The sequence below is a fragment of the Microcebus murinus genome, chromosome 3 (assembly GCF_040939455.1).
Source record: "Microcebus murinus isolate Inina chromosome 3, M.murinus_Inina_mat1.0, whole genome shotgun sequence".
Taxonomy (NCBI): domain Eukaryota; kingdom Metazoa; phylum Chordata; class Mammalia; order Primates; family Cheirogaleidae; genus Microcebus; species Microcebus murinus.
In genome coordinates, this window is record NC_134106.1 from 84,602,288 (window position 1) to 84,621,735 (window position 19,448).

Sequence of the window (19,448 nt, forward strand, 5' to 3'; positions counted from 1 at the left end):
CTATATATATTTTAGTTGGTCAGTTAGTTTTTTTATATTTTTTAGTAGAGATGGGGTCTCGCTCTTTCTCAGGCTGGTTTCAAATTTCTGACCTTGAGCGATCCTCCCACCTAGGCCTACCAGAGTGCTAGGATTATAGGCGTGAGCCACCTTGCCCGGCCGGCCAGTTCTTGAACACAGCACTCCAGTGCATTCACTGGGCCTGCTGGGTATGCCATTGTCACGTGGCAGGCTTGGTTCTGAGGTAATGACTTTGACATGCAAATGGAGTCAGAGACCCTGGCATTTATTTTTAGTCAGCTCACCTTAGCCTTCTCTTTCCCTCCCCTGCTGTTCACTCCCTCCTCCTTCACCTAGTTCCTGCTTTCTCTGAGTGCTACCTGTCCTAAGAAATTCCTTTTCTTTTCCTCTTAATCCTCCCTGCAGCATCCTGATCGGAAAGGACACCAAGTCCCCTGTGTGTGCCCCTTAGTCTCTGGGGTTTGTCCATCCCGGGCTGCTCTGGAAGCAGCAGCCCTCGGACCTTCCACCCCCCGGCCCTGCCTGATCGGAACTGACGGAGCCAGGCCCATGTTTTAATCACCTGGAAGAAAGCAGTCATCTTGTGGAGGAAGAAAAATGACAGTGGCACAAAGGTGGTGGGAGTCCTCTCCGACTCAGCGCAACTGTCCCAGGTGATGGATGTCCCCGGAATTCCACACCTGCTCACATCATCCTCCCGTCAAGAACCCTGAAGGATTCCCTGATTTGAGGATTCCTTCACATTCTAACCAGAAAAGCACAAATGCTGAGGAATGTCTTTCCAGGAGCCTAGTGAACCGGTTTGCACTTTATGTGGCAAGTATGAAACTACCAAAGCTAATTTGACATTGTGGTAGGTTTGAGTTGACTCAGCTGTCCTCTAAGACTTAAAGCCCTGCCGAGCCAGGGAAGAGTCCCCCAAGGCCATACGTTAATCACATTGCTGGGTTACTGAGTCAGCATCAAGATTTGTTAGCCTAAACATGCTTTTGCTTCTTGATTTTGCCACTTTCATTCTCCTGCATGTAGCAATTAGTCCTTGGAATCAAAAAACCCACCCACCTGTGGTTTCAGGCCCAGACTGTGTCCATATTCATGGTTTGAAGGTCTGACACTATTATTTTTGCTGCCACTCAGTCTTCTAATTAGATTTCGGCTTTATGCCATTTTTTTTTTCCAAGGGATGGCTGGTTATTTTGCCACTTGCTCATTTGTATGTGTAACTTCAACAAATTAAAGCAGGGAAACTTCTAGACAAATGAAAACATGTTTTATTTACAAGAGAAAAGTCTGTACATTGTGTATACATAAAAATATACAAAACCAAAATAGAAAATATCGAAGTGTTAAAATGTATACAAACACTTTTTAAATGTGACTCCTGCAAAACCTCAAGCCTTAATTAGTTGGAAGAGTACACATTTCATTTTAAAAATTATTATACAAAAAAATTCTCAAAGCTGTTAGAAAAGTTCACTGGTTTCCACTGGAAGAATTTCCTAAGTATTTCACCTAGAGTAAAACAAGGATATATACTATAAATGTTAGATTTTAACACTACCAATGCAGTTTCCTTAGTTTGAAACCTACCTAGTAAGAAGATGATTTTCCATAGAACCAATAAATGTTTCTTCTCCTAATCTTTTAAAGCCATGAGCTATAGATAAACTTCTCTTCAAAGTTCAGCATTAAATCAGGCTTCTGACTAGGATAATATGAAGGTAGTGTTCTACCTTCATAGTGCCTTTTAAATATTTCTGTCAGACCTTTCTTAATGTAGCCAAGATGTGCTAGTGTGAGTGTATGTGGGGGGAAGGGGTTAGAGGACTAATTTTTTTTTAACAGAAGGACATATAACATTTGCTTCCTTCTCTTAAAAAATTAGTGTTCACATCATTAAAATAAAATTCAGTGTAAAGGTTTCATCCAAAAAGATTGATGAAAAAAAGCAATATAAAATCAACCATGTGTGCAGATAAGGATATATACAATTATATATCTACATGTACACTTTTTATACTAAGAGTAAGAACTAGATCAATGTCTTTAGTTCTTTGAATGTCATTAGCCCAAGCTTGAATAGGAATTGGATTATTGTTTTTCTTACTAAAAGGCTTTATTCATTTATTAAAACAAGAATTTAAATTCTATTTCCTTGAACTGACAGAGAAATACCTTTCATTTACCAAGTGTGTAAATAAAGCCCAAGTGACAGAAACATGCATAATAATCTCACAATGAAAATATCCAGAGTATAAAAGACAAGTTTAAACTCAGGCACCTTTTACCTAAGTAATTAATTTCTAAATGGAGCTGCCTTGATTAGTCATGGAACCACTGGGTAAGAGTTCTAAACTATCGGAAAATCATAAGTCAAAACAGACAATATGATAGAATATATTCCAAGGCTATTTGGCCTGTATATTCACTTAAGTCTGTCTGTTAATTCCCCTGGTCCCACCCCACACCTTTTTTCTGTCTCTTCCCATAGCTAAGCAGAAATGGGACCAGGCACCTTTGACCACATGCAAGGTGTATTGATCTGTAAGAAAAGCTGGAGAGAGGACTTCAATCATGTCAGCTGTGAGCACAAAATTTTTCCATCACATGCCATTACTCATCTGAGACTGATCCCACTTAACACACCCAAAGAGGACCTAATTAATTCAGTAGATCCAAGTGTTCCTGCTCAGAAGGGTCAGCCAACACCACAAGGTGTAATCTGTTCCAACAGAATGAACTGGCTCATAAGCATGTAAGACAGACAGTGACCCAGTGACTTTGATTTCCCAATTTTGAAAACCCTAACAATTATTTGAGCATTGCTTTCATCCAGATGCTATGTTTGCAATGGCCGAGGACTACTGGAAAATCCAGGACTGATTAAGTTTCTGGCTGAGAGATTGAGGGGATGAGACACGTGAGAAATTCTGTCCCTGAAGCAGGGCTCTCTGGGCTCTGCATCCAGGCAGAGGAGGAAAGACCAAGGAATCCTAAGATATGTAACAGCCCTTCCCTCACCCATCTTAATGTATTCCTCTGATATAACTTTTAATTGAGCACCTATTCATCCAGAGCACAAAGTTCTCTATAAAAGCAACCCAGCAAGGATGGAGTGGGGGAAGGTCAGCTGCCCGGGACCGGCACCTGTATTCCATGGAATGCCATGCTCGTTAGAGGTTATGCTCCTGCCTGGCCAGACAGGCTAGAGAATCAAGTCAGGGAGAATCTAGATGTCGTGGAATGGTCTTTCTTGGTCAACATTTGTTTCCTCGTGATAACAATAACAACAACAACAAAAGGCAGAGTGGAATTATCTTGAAATGCAAAGTCATGTGATGTTTGTTAGTCCTGAGCGTGAACAAAGGCATGCCTGATGGCTTCAGATTGCACCATGAGGACTGTGTCAGCTTCCCTTCACAAAAGAGGATGGAGGACTCTGGAAGGGACAGAGCCCAGGAGAAATTCAGTGGGGTGCCATTTATCGTTAACTACTCCACAGAAGGGCTGTGGGTTTATTGGAGTTCAGTAAATGTTGCTTGTAAGGATTTAATCAATGTCTGGCAAAATGCTGCCACTTAGGACCCATTTGGCTAATACTAGAAGCAGTCACCACATTAACTATAACTGCCTAACATTTTTTTTAGAAGCTAAACAATTTAAACTTTTAAATAAAAGAATGCCTAGCCAACACCATATTAATATGTGTACCACATTTTCTAAATGTTTAACAGACCCTGATTCCCAAGAGTCTTTAAGGCCATAATAAATTTAAAAATTTTAATTAAATTTCCTTTATGTTCTTCAGTCTTTCTTATAACTTCAGTGAAACTGGAAGTACCCTTTTAAAAGTACATGTGTTACAACAAAATGCCATTTAAAAATCTTTGAAGTGTTTTGAATTTGAACATTTACATTGACCCCAATAAATTATTCCCTAGTCAAGTTCTCATGTCACCAAAGGGGACTGAACTGGCTAATAAGGATGCCTGCACACAAATCTACTTGGAAGACAACAAAAGGACCTTTAATAATTGGGGGCATTTAAAGGCAAAGCCTGGAAGATCCAGAAAGATCCAGAGAGTGCAGGAGGATAGTCATCCCACCTCAGAGCTGCCTAATCTGTGCTTCAGAGTTAATGAACTTACCATGCACATGTGAATGTGTGGACAAGACCAAGCTCTTTAAAGAAACTGGAAAGAAACATGATCATGTTTACTCAGGCATAAGTTAATGCACAGGACAAAGTTATCTATCCCATCTTGCAGACTTAATAGTGAAACTCTCACAGTGGGCTTTTATTGGATATTGTCATGATGAAAACTGATCAATTACTCCTGCTTCACTATTATAATAAGCCATAAGAGACATCTGTTATCCACCTGATTTCTGTTGAGTAGACTAACCAAACAGAAGCTTCCAGTCTCTGTAAACCATTCTTGCTCAAGAAAATGGTGCTGAGAACATGCTGGAAAAAAAATAATCCTGAAACAAATAAGACTTTTCCACTAAACCCTCCTGACATTCATTGCAAGACAATACATTTAATTAAGCTGCTACTGTCATTGTCAACAAGTCTTCACTATACCACTAAGATACATTTTGGTTATATATTGAAAGAATAAAATGTTTAATTAAGGTATTACAAATGTTTCTGTTTCCCTATTTTCATAGCCAAAAAAATTTCAGTGTATCAGTGATGGAAGTTAAGATTTAAGAAATCTGAATTTAGCTAATGTATTGGGATGAAAATTTCCCTCTAGCTGCCTTTTCCTCTGAAGCATATACATATTTTCCTTGTCGTTAAAGAGCAATGCTTTCACACAACGTATTTAATTATATGGCTTTGTTTCATGCTGCTGACATAAAACATATCTGTGAAAACAAGGATTGGATTCCCAAATGTTTGTAGGAAGAGTTAGTGAAAATTCAGTGCACATCACTGTTGAGTTCCCAATAGGTGATAAAAACCTGCAAGAAATCCATATAATATAAAAGGGACAGGTGTTCATCCCCAGCAGCACAGGGCAATGGCTCTGAAGTCCTTACTTCTAGTTTAATAGGAGCAAGGTGTCCCCTGCCTTCTCCCGCAGGGCTGTACCAATTGTTGTGTGTGGTCACAGCAAGAGCTGTGGGGCAGACCTGCAGGTAAGGAGGTACAAAGCAGAAGAGCTGGAGTCAGGTAGCACGTGGGCCACCCTGTTGCACCAGGGTCCGGTATTCCATCTGTGTGACACTTATGCTCCTGGGTGAGTCATGGGATATTGCAGGGAAACAAAGGGTCTCCTCTGGGGTGTTATAAGGGATCTTACTTTTTCTTGGACCCCTCAAGATGGATGTTTTATGGGTTTAGAAATCTGAAATCTGTCTTGATACACAGAGAGCAAAGCATTCACTAGACCATAGGAAGCGGAGATGAGGAATGCAATGACTGGAAACACATGCATCTGATAGGATACGGTGGGGATTTCTGCTGTTAAAATAAACATATCTGTGTGATAAGTCAAATGTTCTTCATACAATCTAAGATGTTTAATGACTGATATATGTATCAGTGATACACTAGGTGCTGTAGATACTGTACCTCAATTTGGATGTTTCTAGATAGAAAGCATTTCACATGATCAGGAGTATCACCCAAACCTGTCCTTGAAACCACCCTGATGAAGGGTACCCCTGGCATAAGAAAAGGCTGACATTTTTGGAGGTATCATACCCATGGTTGTACATTTTTCTTTCTAGCTATCTTTTTTTTGCATCTTTCTTGAGCTTCATTTTTTAATTCCATTTCTATATTCAAAGCAGTAATAAATACTCGATGGCTTAGAAAGAGAAGAATTCTTACGACCACCACTGTATTATAGTTTAAAGACTCAAAACTACATTGTCTAAAAATCTATCTTCAAGTATTCCTTTGTGACTTTGAAGTACAACAGTAGTACGTTATTGCACATTGCTTCCCAAGAGACCGTTTTTAAGAGTGTGGACCAGCCGAGTTGGGCGCAGGGCAGCGCACGGCCCGAAAGCCGGGCAGGACCACCTTGCCCTTGCGATGCAGATCCCCCTGGGAGCCCGTGTTCAGGCGCTGCACCAGGAGCTTTTCGTAGAGCAGCGGGTGGTAGGCCCCGAGGGTGCAGGCTGCATCGTAGTACAGCTCATGATAGTGGCAAAGCTCAGTCTGCCGGATGGATGGGATGTATTCATACACGTGCACCTCTCTGCACATGGACATCATGATGAGGATTCCTGACATGAAAAAAAAAAAATAATTAGAACCCAATAAACAACTCCCAACAAGAGGGATCATCTTTTTGGAGTGGTGGCAATGGGGAATGACTGTGGCAGGAGGTACTCACTTTTGCACTCACTTTCTTGTTACCTTTACATTTGCAATACTAGAACTTCCATTAAGTGGCATGCATGCAGTTCAAAGGGGTGGGTGCATATTAAGATGTAATACTCTAATATACTCACTGGTTCAATTGATTACTGTGGGTCTGGGAACAAGAGATAAAAAAAAAGTCATTGAACTTATGGGGACATGCTCTAGGGAATGACAGATTTGCAATCCCTAAATCAGACTATCTTGTATCACATTCTACACACATACCCCATGTGGCTTACAATGGTAGGACTGCTGTGTTCCAAAGAAACATGCTATAGAAAGTTGATTTCAAAATAGTCACTTGATTATAAATTGACTATAAAACAGTTGTTTGAAAAGTTGTAAAATGGAATTGTACAATGGAACAGCTATTATAAAATACCATCATTGTTTGAATGGAAAGAAATGGAGTTAGGGTGACACAGTTTAAGAATAATTTTAACAAAATTATTTTTCTCACTTGAATATCAGTATTGAAGTTTTAATTTTTTTTAAATGTTTCAAATAGAGAGCTACAAAAGCCAACTGTCACTGAGTGAATTTTACCCTTGATCTAGACTAACAGGCTTTCTTTCTTTGCCTGCCATCACCAACACCATCACTAATGTGAAATTAAAAAAAAACAAAACACATGCTCATCACCTTTCTGGAAAGGTATCCCTTGTTATGAAAAAACAAAAAGCCACACAATTAGTTCCTGTTATAGCCAGTATTTGTCTGCAGAGGACAGTCATATTCTCCAATTATTAACTACGTTTGCATCACAAAGATCCCAAACCAGAGAAGTCCCGTATAAGGGACACTGTGAGAGAAGAGGGAAGGGGCCTAATTTTGCCTGGGAGATTCAGAAAGGCTGCCCAGAGGAGGTGAAGCCTGAAGTTGCAGGGGCTGCCTGGTGGGCAATGGGTAGAAGGAATCAGGAGAAGGGATACTACTGTTCCAGAGACAGCAGTGTTCTACTGTTTAGAAGACTTTAGAGGCATGACACAGTATTGTTCGTTTTACACACTCCTAATAAAGAGAAGGAGATTATGCAGTCCGAATTCTGTGAAGTTAATTAAACTTGTTCTCAGCGGCAATGGTCAAAACTTCAAATGGCTGGTCAGTTCATCTTGTTTTCTTCCCAGGTCTACCAGTTTCCTCCCCTTTTCCATGGCTGATCTATCACCTGGCATCTCTCTTGGGCTGGCCTAAAGCCACTGTGGCTCAGGTGGCACCAGGTGAGAACAAGGAAGCAGCACCTCCTGGACACTGGGTCTATGGGACGGACCCCAGCACCACGGGAGCAACCAACAAGCAGGCAGCTTAAATAAGTCTTCCTCCTTCTGACTAGCAATTACTGCTCTGTGGGTGTTTTTCTCCCCTGCATAAAAGCATTTACAAGGAGTTAACATGCTGAATGAGAAAGCCATCTACCTAGGGAGAATTAAAATCTTTGATTCCCAGTAACTTTAAACCTAAACAAACAAGAAACTCTCTGTGGTGTATGTTCTCTGGAGGTGAAGTCTTTCCAGGGCCTGTATCTGTGGAGCCAGGGACAGCTTCGTGTTTTCCAGGTTCTTATGCATTGCCCGGCACTGGCAGCTCTCCCTCACCTGGGCATGGGGTCTGCGGTGCTGGCTGTGGCTGTACACACGGAGCCCCCCGGAAAGGGGTGCCCTTCACATCGCAGACACGACTGATCAATACATTTACAACATTTCCCCTGCACATGGCAGCGCAGTGGCTTTGCACAAAGGCATCTTAATGACCTAGCAGTGGAACTATACTCTGAAATCACAGGTCCCTGCTACCCCGGCATTTCTATGAGCCAATAACACGTCAGCATCGGAGGGGACTGCAGTCAACTGTGCCTGAGTTGTAACCTTTGCAACTCTGGCCCTTACACTGGGTGGCTTTCAGAAACCAATCTCCCACTTAGGAGAGTACGCCGGTCATGCAATTGGCCCTCCCCCTAAAGCAGCAGTTCTCAAACTTCAGCATGAAAAAGACTGACCCATGCAGCTTATTCAAATGCAGTTTCCTGGGATTTGTCCTTCTTCCCAGAAATGTGGTTTCCATTGCTTTGTGTTGAGCTCCAGGAATCTGATTTTTTAACAAGCATTCCTAAACTGTCTGTGTCGAAGGGTCATTTAGAAAAACCTTACAATCTACCACAGACCAATACTTTTGTAAAATACAGCAACGATAAATTACCAGAAGAATGATCAACCATTTGGATGCCATGGCTATATGAAAGTGCTATAAAGTTTCTAAATACTTGCAATTTCTACGGTAATCTAGTGATGGGCCAATAACAAGCCTTCCTGGACCATTGCTGGCCACTGATGATGCTTTAAGGACCAGGCTGGGCTACCACACATATTCTTTCACAATCACTGCGACGGATCCCCAAGCTGCCTCGTGGGAAGTGAGACATTCTGCATGTTGACAGCTAATCCAGAACTGAACTGCTACCCAAACCCAAGTAAGAAGTAAGAACTACCCAAGTAAGCTTGGGTAGTTTCCTTACACATCCTTGTGATCTTCTTGGTCTCAAAGGGCTTTCACATGCTTTAATCTGATTACTTTTTCTAGAAAGTTTTCCAGGGAAAATGTTTACTCTTGCTGCTAGTTAATTGTTACATCTTAAATCCTGTATCTGCTAAATATACAATACAGATTTTGTCATAAGACTAGACAAAACATTATGCTTTCAATATATGTAAATTTGTACACTTATTTTCTCAGATAAATACTTTTATATTTTAAAATAATTTCTAGAGCTTCAGAAATAGAGACGTTTGCTGGTTAGTTCACAACAGTCCAAACTGAAAGTTAATAGATGTTAAAAAGGGGGTGTTTGTCGTTAACTATCTAAATAGTTCCTCTTGATGTTTGCCCATGAGATAGAGATTTAGCAACAATGGTTTCCCTATCTCATTTTGTAGTCTCATGTGAATTTGTGGCTTCCTGTAACTATGAACCACAGTCTACCTAGTGCACCCTAAAATTTAAGTAACAGCAGCATCTGTTCTGAGTGTTTAAGTGACAGCCGGCTGTAGTAGCACTAATATCAGAATTGGTATAGAGGCAACTTCAAGGAGAAAGCAAAAGATTAATTCACAGCTCCTTGGGTATATGTGAAAGGTGGACAAGGAGATTTATGGTGCCAAAGGAGGAGAATATTCTTTAACATTTTAAACCTTTCTTAAAGCAGCATGATCAATTCATTTGGCATATGCATACTTTGCGGTTTTAATTTTAAAGCTTTGTCATATATAAATTGAGTTTAGCTTCAGACTATCATATAATAAATATTGGAATTATTATTATTATATCCAATGTGGTTAAATCTACACATCAGTTTTCCTAAGAGTTATTAATATTACTTAACAATATACAAAAACTTGAAGGATAAATTTCTTTATACTGTGTGAAAAGGAGCTAGGTAGACACACCGTTTGGAGGTACATAACCCCTCTTACATAGTTCCGATGTGTGTGTTAGGAACCGGGTGTGGGGAAGCAGAAACTGCAGGCAGGTAGGGTGGGACAGGGTTGGGGAGGCAGGCAGAAACTGCAGGCAGGTAGGGTGGGACAGAGTCTTCAAGCGCTGTTGGAGGCCTTTTCAACTAAATTCAATATTTATCAAGCTGGGTACAGTGCTAATCATCATTAGGGACTTAGAGAAAGTTTCTTAAAAAAAACAAAAAAAAACTAAATTAAACAAAACTAAAAATCTCATCTTTAAATTTAAAACAGGAAGAAAGCCCATGACCAGACTACACTGAGGATGACTTGAAGAATGTATCCTAAATGTTATACTGAGAAAAATGTTCGCACACTACCACCAGATCTTTTCTGCGAAGTTCTGACACTTAGCCTTGTCCTCTACAAATGACATAAATGAGAGCACATGGGTCTCAGAGGTTCTCTGAATAACCACCAACAAGGTGCTATGTCAGGAGTTCCCAGCACACCCCTAGGTTCAGTGATTTGGTAGGGAGACCCACAAAATCCAGCACAGAGTTGTAGTCCTGACTAGCATTTACGATGACAGGAGATACAAAGCAAAATCAGCACAAGGAAAAGGTGCACACGGTAAAGACCAGGGGACACCAGAAGCAAGCTTCCAGAGCCCTCTTCAAGGGGAGTCGCACAAGGACTTAATTGCCCCAGCAATGAGTTGTAACAACTGGCATGGACCAAATGTGTCCTCCCTCTCCTCCTCCATGCACATGTTGAGACCCCAATCCTTATTGCGATGGTACAGAAGGTGAAGCCTTTGGGACATTATTAGGTCATGAGAGTGGAGGCCTCGTGAATGGGATTAGTGCCTTTATAAGACATGTTGTAGAAATGATCTCTCTCTACAGCGACACCATGGGAGGACAGAGCAAGAAGGCAGCCGTCTGTGAACCAGGAAGAGAGCCCTTACTGGGAACCAGTTTGATCAGCAACTAATCTCTGCCTTCCCAGCCTCCAGAACTGCGAGAGAGAAATTTTCATTGTGTAAGCCTACAGTCCCCAAATCCCGGGCCACAGACCAATACCGGCCAGTGTCTTGTTAAGAACTGGGCCACACAGCAGGAGGTGAGCAAGTAAAGCTTCATCTGCATTTACAGCTGCTTCTCATTGCTTGCATCACTGCATAAGCTCCACTGCCTGTCAGATCATCAGCGGCATTAGATTCTCATAAGGAGTGTGAACCCTACTGTAAACTGCGCATGTGAGGAATCTAGGTTGCACTCCTTACAACAATCTAATGCCCGATGATCTGAGGTGGAGCTGAGTTGGTGATACTAGCGCTGGGGAGTGGCTGCAAATACAGATTATCATGAGCAGAGAGGTTTGACTGCACAATAAATGTAATGAGTTTGAATCATCCCCAAACCATACCCCCCCCCCCGCCCCCATCCATGGAAAAACTGTCTTCCATGAAACCGATCCCTGGTGCCTTGAAGGTTGGGGACTGCTGGTTTAATAAGCCACAGCAGCCAGAAACAATTAAGAAAACAACACATGTGAAATGTTGCCAACCAGAGAAGCTCGTTAGAGTCTCAGTGCTTGGGGTTTTTATTGGGAGCTGGTCTTGTAAGCAGTCTTCCTGGCATGTACCAAAATTCCAGACTCCCAGAAAGAAAGCAAGTATTCAATATAAACCATATTTCTTGCATAAACAGTAAAGATGACTGAACCAGTCTTATCAGTTAGAGGGGTGGGAACCTTCCCAAATCCAAGTTCCCAGACACCAGCCCAGGGCCAACCTTGTAAGCAACCTTCTAAGGATAAGCGGTCAAGCCTGTCGTGTTGTTTTTTTCTGCAAAGATACCATAAACGCAGGAATTCAAAATATCAAATTACTTCATTATCATTTCTCCATGCCAGACTGACGTGGGGAATTCACATCTGGTTATGCTAAAAATGTTATTGATTTCTTTTCATTTCCTCCCTTATGCCTGTTTAGGATTACCTAATATGCAAGAAGAATACAAATAATCTAACACTATGCAATTCAGTAAAGAATAACTTTTTAAAAAATCGCTTATGGAACTTTTATGTTAAGTAATTTTGCTTATGGACTACCAAAAATTAACTATTAATATCTTCATCACTAATAAAAATTTTACTGCTTTCAACATGAAACTGGACTTTTTGACAGGCAAATGAATATTTAGACACTTTGTAATGTGTTTATCAAAGCCAATCAAATGGGCATTTAGCCAGCTGTTTAAAATCTTTAAACAGAATTTAACTAATGTTAAGTTTCTTACATGGCCAGTTTTCACAAATGAGTCCATATGATTCACTTGAAGAAAAAAAGTGTTAGTATTTTCCAGGCAATTATGTCTCAAGAGGTTTAATTTGCCAAACTGCATATTTTTAAATACTGCATAATGTAAGATAATTATCAAACCAATTAAAAAGCATTTCTACTGGTCTTGATAAAATGTCATGTTATATGATTCAGTATAACAAGCAGATTGGACATGTACTTATTTGCTCTAAAATCTGAAGAAAAAGCAAATTTTAACTCATGTTCAGATTATCACAAATTCTAAATAAATGAGGTTTCCTTTATAAATCTTTACTTTGCATATATAGATATCTTGGCTGTGTTATCAGAGTCTAGTATAATTTAATCATTTAGCTTAATTGTGATTATAGCAGAACTACCGTGCTTTTCACCTTGACAGAATATTTAAAATAGCATTCAAAATCATTAAGAGTAACAGACTTTACTCCTTGAAGACAATATTCTTCCAGTAAATAGCAAAATGAGTTATGGGTATAAAACAGAACATCATACAAGCCACAAGAAAAAATACCAGCTTAAAGCAATGCTAATAAACACTTGAACATAATTCATATGCGAGGTAAATTAGGAATTTCTGAGAATCACCAAGAGAACACTGAAAAACATTTTTTCCTGAATGAGGGGTAAGGGGGAAGGGCTAAGTTTATTAAATATGCCAGGCTAATGGAAATCTAGCAGCTGTTTTGTGGTTTTCCATAAATTCAATGGTAAATGGAAAATTATGAGAGCTACACTTAAGATTTCTTAAAGAGAAAAAGTGACTTTTTAAGTGGCATTTCCAGAAAATACTTTTAATTAAAAGATGGTTTGGAAATCTTAACTTGAAACAATTTAAGAAGCCTCTACTACATTAAATAAAATAATACAATATAATAAAATATGAATTGTCCTTCAAGAATAATAACTTGAAGGCCAATTTTTAGCTCACTTATATTGCATTATTTGCTGCTAACACACATTCAGGATTCATTATTTACAGGTAAATGTGAAAAGTTGTTTCTAAAAAACAAAATGGTGACACGTTTTATACAATCACAAATATGGATGTTTAGTGGATTATTATTTTGTGTTAATGTTCTGAGTCTAGATGATATATTGGAAAATTAGATCCCAAAATGCAATATAAAATGGGAAAGAAATGAAGTTATAACCTGTTTTTATAAGCATATTATTCTTGTGCATATATTAAATAGCCTGAAATTACAGTGTTTACATTTGTGAATTTCAAAAACGTTAGTTATAATATTATCAATAGTGGCTGCCTTTACAAAAAGGGAGGGTAGAGGTGTTGGTGCTTCCTGCAATAACAAGAACTGGCAATCATACATTATAAACGAGTTCCATGTCTGTGTGTATGTTGGACTGGACTCCTGGCTGCAAGGCCTGTCTGCCCATCGGCACTCAGGCTGCGAGCCAAGGGCGGGAAGGCTGGTGCCTCCTGGTTTGCCTGGACGCCCTACTGCATGAAGGTGGCAACCCAATCCAGGTGAGATCACAAACTTTCTATAAAAATATCTGTCATTATGAGGGCGAAATAGAAGCTGTGGGATTCCAAGTAAATTATTCCTTATCCTCAGTCAGGCTACGGCACTGTAAAAATGACTTCATTGCACCAAATAACGAGATAAAATCTCTAGTATCCAACTAGGGATAAAAGAGAGAAAATTTCCTCATATATGAACAAGTAGCTCCCTATGGGCTGAGTGTAAGGAGCGTAATGAGGTGAGGTTGTTCCAAAGAAACGAGTCCTTATGGATCTTCTAAATTACCCTGATCAATGTTACATCCTTTCCATTTTAAATACATATGAGGTCCAATACTAGGTATACAATCCCTTTACTGCTTCTCTGAAGAAGACAATGATACAAGTAATACATCTCCCATATTGCTACTAATGTACATCTTTCTGTGGACAGTGAGGACAAATGTGGAGTCTAACTAGTAACTCAACCAGGTAATCCTTGGGAAAGCAATATGTCAGCTCTTATCAGCAATCATCAAAATGTTATATCCTTTGCACTGGCACTAATATCACTGGGAATTTACCTTACGGAAATGCTTTAAAGGAAAGAAAAGTCTTTTTAGTCACTTATAGAATATACTATAGTTTGTATTAGTACATGAATATGGGAATGACTTATTAACATAATTGTATGATAATATCAAATACTCTAAAACAACCAAAATACTCAACAACTAAAGAAAGGCATAAATGATAAACCTATTTGATGTAATTATATGGTCTCTGTAATATCAAAGAAAACAAAAGTCCACTTTCACCATGATTATAGATCTTAACGAAAAAGCAGTCCTTTTCTATTTGGAAGTATAGTCTTATTTAACCTAAAGTTTTAGATGAGGCAGGTCACAGTAACAGTAAATAGTAAATATTTGTTATTGTGCCTAGGCAAATGATGATTCAAAGTTAAAGATACTATCAGCATCTTCATTTTGGAGTTGAAAGAACTGGGGTTTAGAGATGGTAAGTAACTGGCTCAAGTTCAAACAGCTAGTTGAGTCGTTCGGCCAAGTTTTGATTCTGGTCTCTGTAGAGCTATGGTAAAGTGACACTTGAGGTGGGTGTGCACCCTCCCAGATATGACGCCAGTTAAGTCAAAGGGGAGAGTCTGTAAGACAACATAAATCACAACCTCCCGTTCATTCATTTGTTCATTCATTCAGCATTGCGGGAGGCTCATCATTACAATGTTAAGCTGTAGATGTGGTCAAGATTTGGAAGCATATGCCCTAAAATAAAATCAGGATAGCACTACCAAGAAGTGGGGGGTGTGGGACTATTTGTTGTTTTAAAAAATGTTTAAACATTTTGTTATGCTATTTTCCTTCTTTTTATAAGGCCTGCAAAGTTCTAGGATATACTTCAAAAAAGCTGCAAAGAAAAGCTTATGAATCAAGATAGAACCATTCTGTTCCTTAAGGTTTGATGAAAGCTTTGGACCCATATCTATGGGAGGATGAATCATGACTCTAAACCTCCTTAGCTTAGCCTTTATGTTAATAAAATAGAAATTCTTAAAAAGCTAGTCAAGCTTTTACTGATTTCCAAGCAATGACCTTGTTACCATAAGTCAAAATGTATTCACATAGTTATTTTTTAATGCTTTGAAAAATAATTATCGATAATTAACATGCAACTTCGAGTAAGGTTTTCATGTTTAACTGCAGTAAATATTCAACTTTCTAATAATAATTATTCAGAATATTTTGTTAGGTAGAGTTGCTCAGTCATAATAGGAATTTATTTTATGTTAAAAATATAGAAAACATGATTTTAAAATAATTTAGGAATTCAAGAGAACTTCAGTATACATTATAGATATTAAAACTGTAATAAGAATCTTATTAATATTAAGCTTGTAGGCCGGGCGCTGTGGCTCACGCCTGTAATCCTAGCTCTTGGGAGGCCGAGGTGGGCGGATTGCTCAAGGTCAGGAGTTCAAAACCAGCCTGAGCAAGAGCGAGACCCCGTCTCTACTATAAATAGAAAGAAATTAATTGGCCAACTGATATATATACATAAAATTAGCCGGGCATGGTGGCGCATGCCTGTAGTCCCAGCTACTCGGGAGGCTGAGGCAGAAGGATCACTCAAGCCCAGGAGTTTGAGGTTGCTGTGAGCTAGGCTGACGCCACGGCACTCACTCTAGCCTGGACAACAAAGCGAGACTCTGTCTCAAAAAAAAAAAAAAAAAAAAAAATATTAAGCTTGTAATTAAAGTATAGTTTAATTCATTTAATGTTAAAATGTATTTATACTATATCAATATTATAATTATTTACATATTCTCTAATTCAGTTATTATAAGGAAACCATAATAAGGTCTATATGTACATGAATTGCAAACTTCTGAAATCAGATGGTTTTCCAACAATAAAATGACTTTTGGTAAGAGTGGCTTAAAGTTTTCTTTAATGCCAGGTCAATGTGTTCCTCAAATCACAAAACTTACTTCCTCTTTAAGCAGAAAAGAAAGCCCTCTTATTTGCAGATAAAAGAAGGAGAATTTATTTAGTTGCAAACTAAGTCTTTCTGTCCAAATCTGATTTTACCAGGAAATCTGATTTCCTTCCCTATAGGAAATGATAACACACAGATCCTGCAGAGGTGAAGGAAAAGCTCAGCCTGCCATGGGGTGCTGGGATCAATGCCAATTCTGATGTCACAGTATCCCCAAGCTCACCAATCCAAGGACACTCGCCTGGTGCACTAAACAGAAATTGCATCTAGACTCTTCTTCCCTTCAATATTGATTGCTTCCCTTTGCCCAGCAGAAAACACAGGCGTGTGCACGCACACATACACACACATATCAGGTCCTAACCCAACAAGGCAAGACCACGTGATTTATAAGCCATCAGGGATGCTTTTGGTGCTCGGCTAGGGGTTGCTCATGAAGGTGCAGGAAGGATGTTACACTTTTTGAGAGAAAGGTGTTGGCTGAATGTCTTATTCCAGCTGGCTGCTGTAACAAAATGCCAGAAACAGGGTGGCTGTAAACAACGGAAATTTATTTCTCACAGTTTTGGAGGCTGGAAAGTCCAAGATCAAGGTGTCAGTAGACTCAATGTCTAGTGAGGGTCCACTTCCTGGTTCAGTGATGGCTATCTTTTTGGTGTGTCCTTATGGTGGAAGAGGCGAATGAGCTGTCTGGGATCTCTTTTATAAGGGCACTAATCCTATGCATGAGGGGCTGCTTAGCCATCATGACCTAATCACCTTCCAGTGGTCCTACCTCCTAATCACCTTGGGGGTTAGAATTTCAACATACAGATTTTGGGAAGAGAATCATCTGCCCAAATTTTACAGAGAGGATGGATTTTTGAAATCAATGAGAGTTGGGATTTGGCTTGTTGGTTTCCAACTTATTCTCCACTACTCTGTATGTCTAAGAATGTGGGTCCCAACTTGATAGAAACAAACAAAAATCCTGTTATTAAGTATGTCATTTCACAATAAGTTTTAAGGATGTAAAATGAGTTCATCAGAAATGGGAGCAAATTTTATAGGTATGTCTTCAAAAGGATAATTGTATTTGTAGTTAAAAATGCAAGGACGCTGAAACATAGGATTAAATGCTACAAAATTTCAAAAGACAAAGACATAAATAAGTGATATTTCTGGTAATAATATGTTATATTGTTTTAACTAAACACAAATAAAAATAACTATTCCATTTGTGTTTTAACATTGCAACAAGTAAGTGATTACTAGTTATTAAAGAATTTTGTGTCTGCCCATGGAGCCAAATGCATATCACCTTCCTGGTACTTCTATCAACATATTAAAAGAACCTGTAGACTAGATTTCTAAAGTTCTCTCTAACTTTAAGATTCTAAAAAGCTAAAAGAGTGGTTCTCAAAGTTTGATCCCAGGACCAGCAGTATCCGTATCACTTGAGAATTTGCTAGAAATGCAAAACAAATTCTCACCACCTCCACATACTAAGCAACTCAGAGAGTGGGCCCAGTACTCTGGTTTAAAAAGCTGTGACAACCACCTTCCAGATTGGGTCCCAGTGATTCCCATCTGCTACTCTTGCCTTTGTGTAGTTCCCTCCCACCACAAAGGTGCTGACGTGTAACAAATATTATAGAATGCAAATGTGATAGTTATAACTTCATGAAAACATGTGGCTTCCTCCTTCAACTCAGATTCCGTGCTCTCAGGAAACCAGCTGCCAAGCTGTGAGGAAGGCCAAGCAGCCCTATGGAGAGGTACAGGTGGTGAGTGAGGGACTGAGGCCTCCTGCCCACAGCCATGCAAGTGAGCCCTCCTGGAAGCAGACCACCCTGCCTGCGTCTGGATGGCTCGACTGTAACTCCATGACAGGACACAAGCCAGAATCATCCGGCCAATCTGCGCTCAGATTACAGACCTGCAGAAACTGTGTGAGATTATGAAAGCTCACTGTTCTTTTCAGTATCTAAGTTTTGCTTTGCAGCAAAGGATTACTGATATACAAATCTTCTGATTCATGTTAAACTTTGAGAACTACTGAGCTGGAACATTTATTTATACACCAAATAATAATAATAATTATTATTTTTCTATCTACTATGCCAGGCTAAGAGGAAGAACACAATCATGAGCCAAACAGACACTGCCCAACTTTTGATGCAGCTTTCTGTTCTTTTTCCTTCATTGCACTTATCACAGGCTGTAATTATATTTTATCTACATCTGTCTTCCCCCATCCCCCTCCAGCACCACAAAGTGTGCGCAGGACCCTTGCCTGGTTTCCATACCAACATGCCCCTAGGACCAGCCCTGTGCCTGGCACACAGGAGGTGCTCAATTAATATCCACTTAATGGATGACTTCTTTGTTCACCACCTTCCTCCTATGTGATGAATTCAGGTCCCAGTAACCAGGCCTCTGAATAGCACCAACAGCATTACATTTAAAGAGTTCAGGAGCATTTCCCTGGGAATCTAACTGCTACTGGATCCGTTTCTATCCAGATCCATTGGATCTACTGGATTCTATACAGATCCATTAGAAATGGATCCATTTCTATACATTTCTATACAGAGAAATGTCTTCTGTGTTCAAAATAGTCAACTTTTACAGTCCCTCTGTTTCACATATGCAGATTCCTAAAAATGTATAAGGAAAATGTATGTGGTGGGTCTAGAAATATAAATAATTACATGGAAGACTTATTTTTCACATACGGATGAACACATCAGTAAAGGCTTCAGACACAAAGATTGAGGGGAAAAGGCAATATAAAACCAGCCATGTGTGTAGATATGTACAGCTAGCCGATGAACACATCAGTAAAAAAAGTGATTCGTCTGGGGGATGGTCATGATGGAGACTCAGACTTTTGGGGGGAGGGGGGGAAATGGGCATTTATTGAAACCTTAAAATCTGTACCCCCATAATATGCCAAAATAAAAAAAATAATTAAAAAAAAAAAAAAAGTGATTCGTGCTGCTTCAGTTCCAGTGCAGCCCTGTGTGGATCAGAACAACAGGAGGGTGGGACACTGCCAGGGTGCTCTTTTCTGACGATGACCACCTCGCTGACCCATGCACCTGGGGCACAAGACAGAAGGTGCAAACTGAAATGCTCTAATCTCTCATAACTGCCTGTCAATGGGTTATTTCATTCAGAGGCTGACGTTAGAGGTTAGAGTATTTGGAAATGATGAGGTGCTGAGACAACAAGTCAATACCTTTTCAGCATGACCTCAGAGCACGAAGGGGCATTCAGAGA

General features: G+C 39.6%; 1 protein-coding gene across 2 annotated transcripts in view; it reads right to left on the minus strand.

Moving 5' to 3' along the window:
* Positions 1–877: 877 nt before the first annotated feature.
* Positions 878–19,448, minus strand: part of ST6GAL2 (ST6 beta-galactoside alpha-2,6-sialyltransferase 2) — a 76,973-nt gene continuing 58,402 nt past the window's right edge. For both annotated transcript variants that reach the window (XM_012737640.2, XM_012737637.2), the window contains exon 6: positions 878–6,267. In XM_012737640.2, coding sequence (XP_012593094.2) covers positions 5,996–6,267 — 272 coding nt within the window. In that variant the 3' untranslated portion in view covers positions 878–5,995. The remainder of the gene's footprint in view (positions 6,268–19,448) is intronic.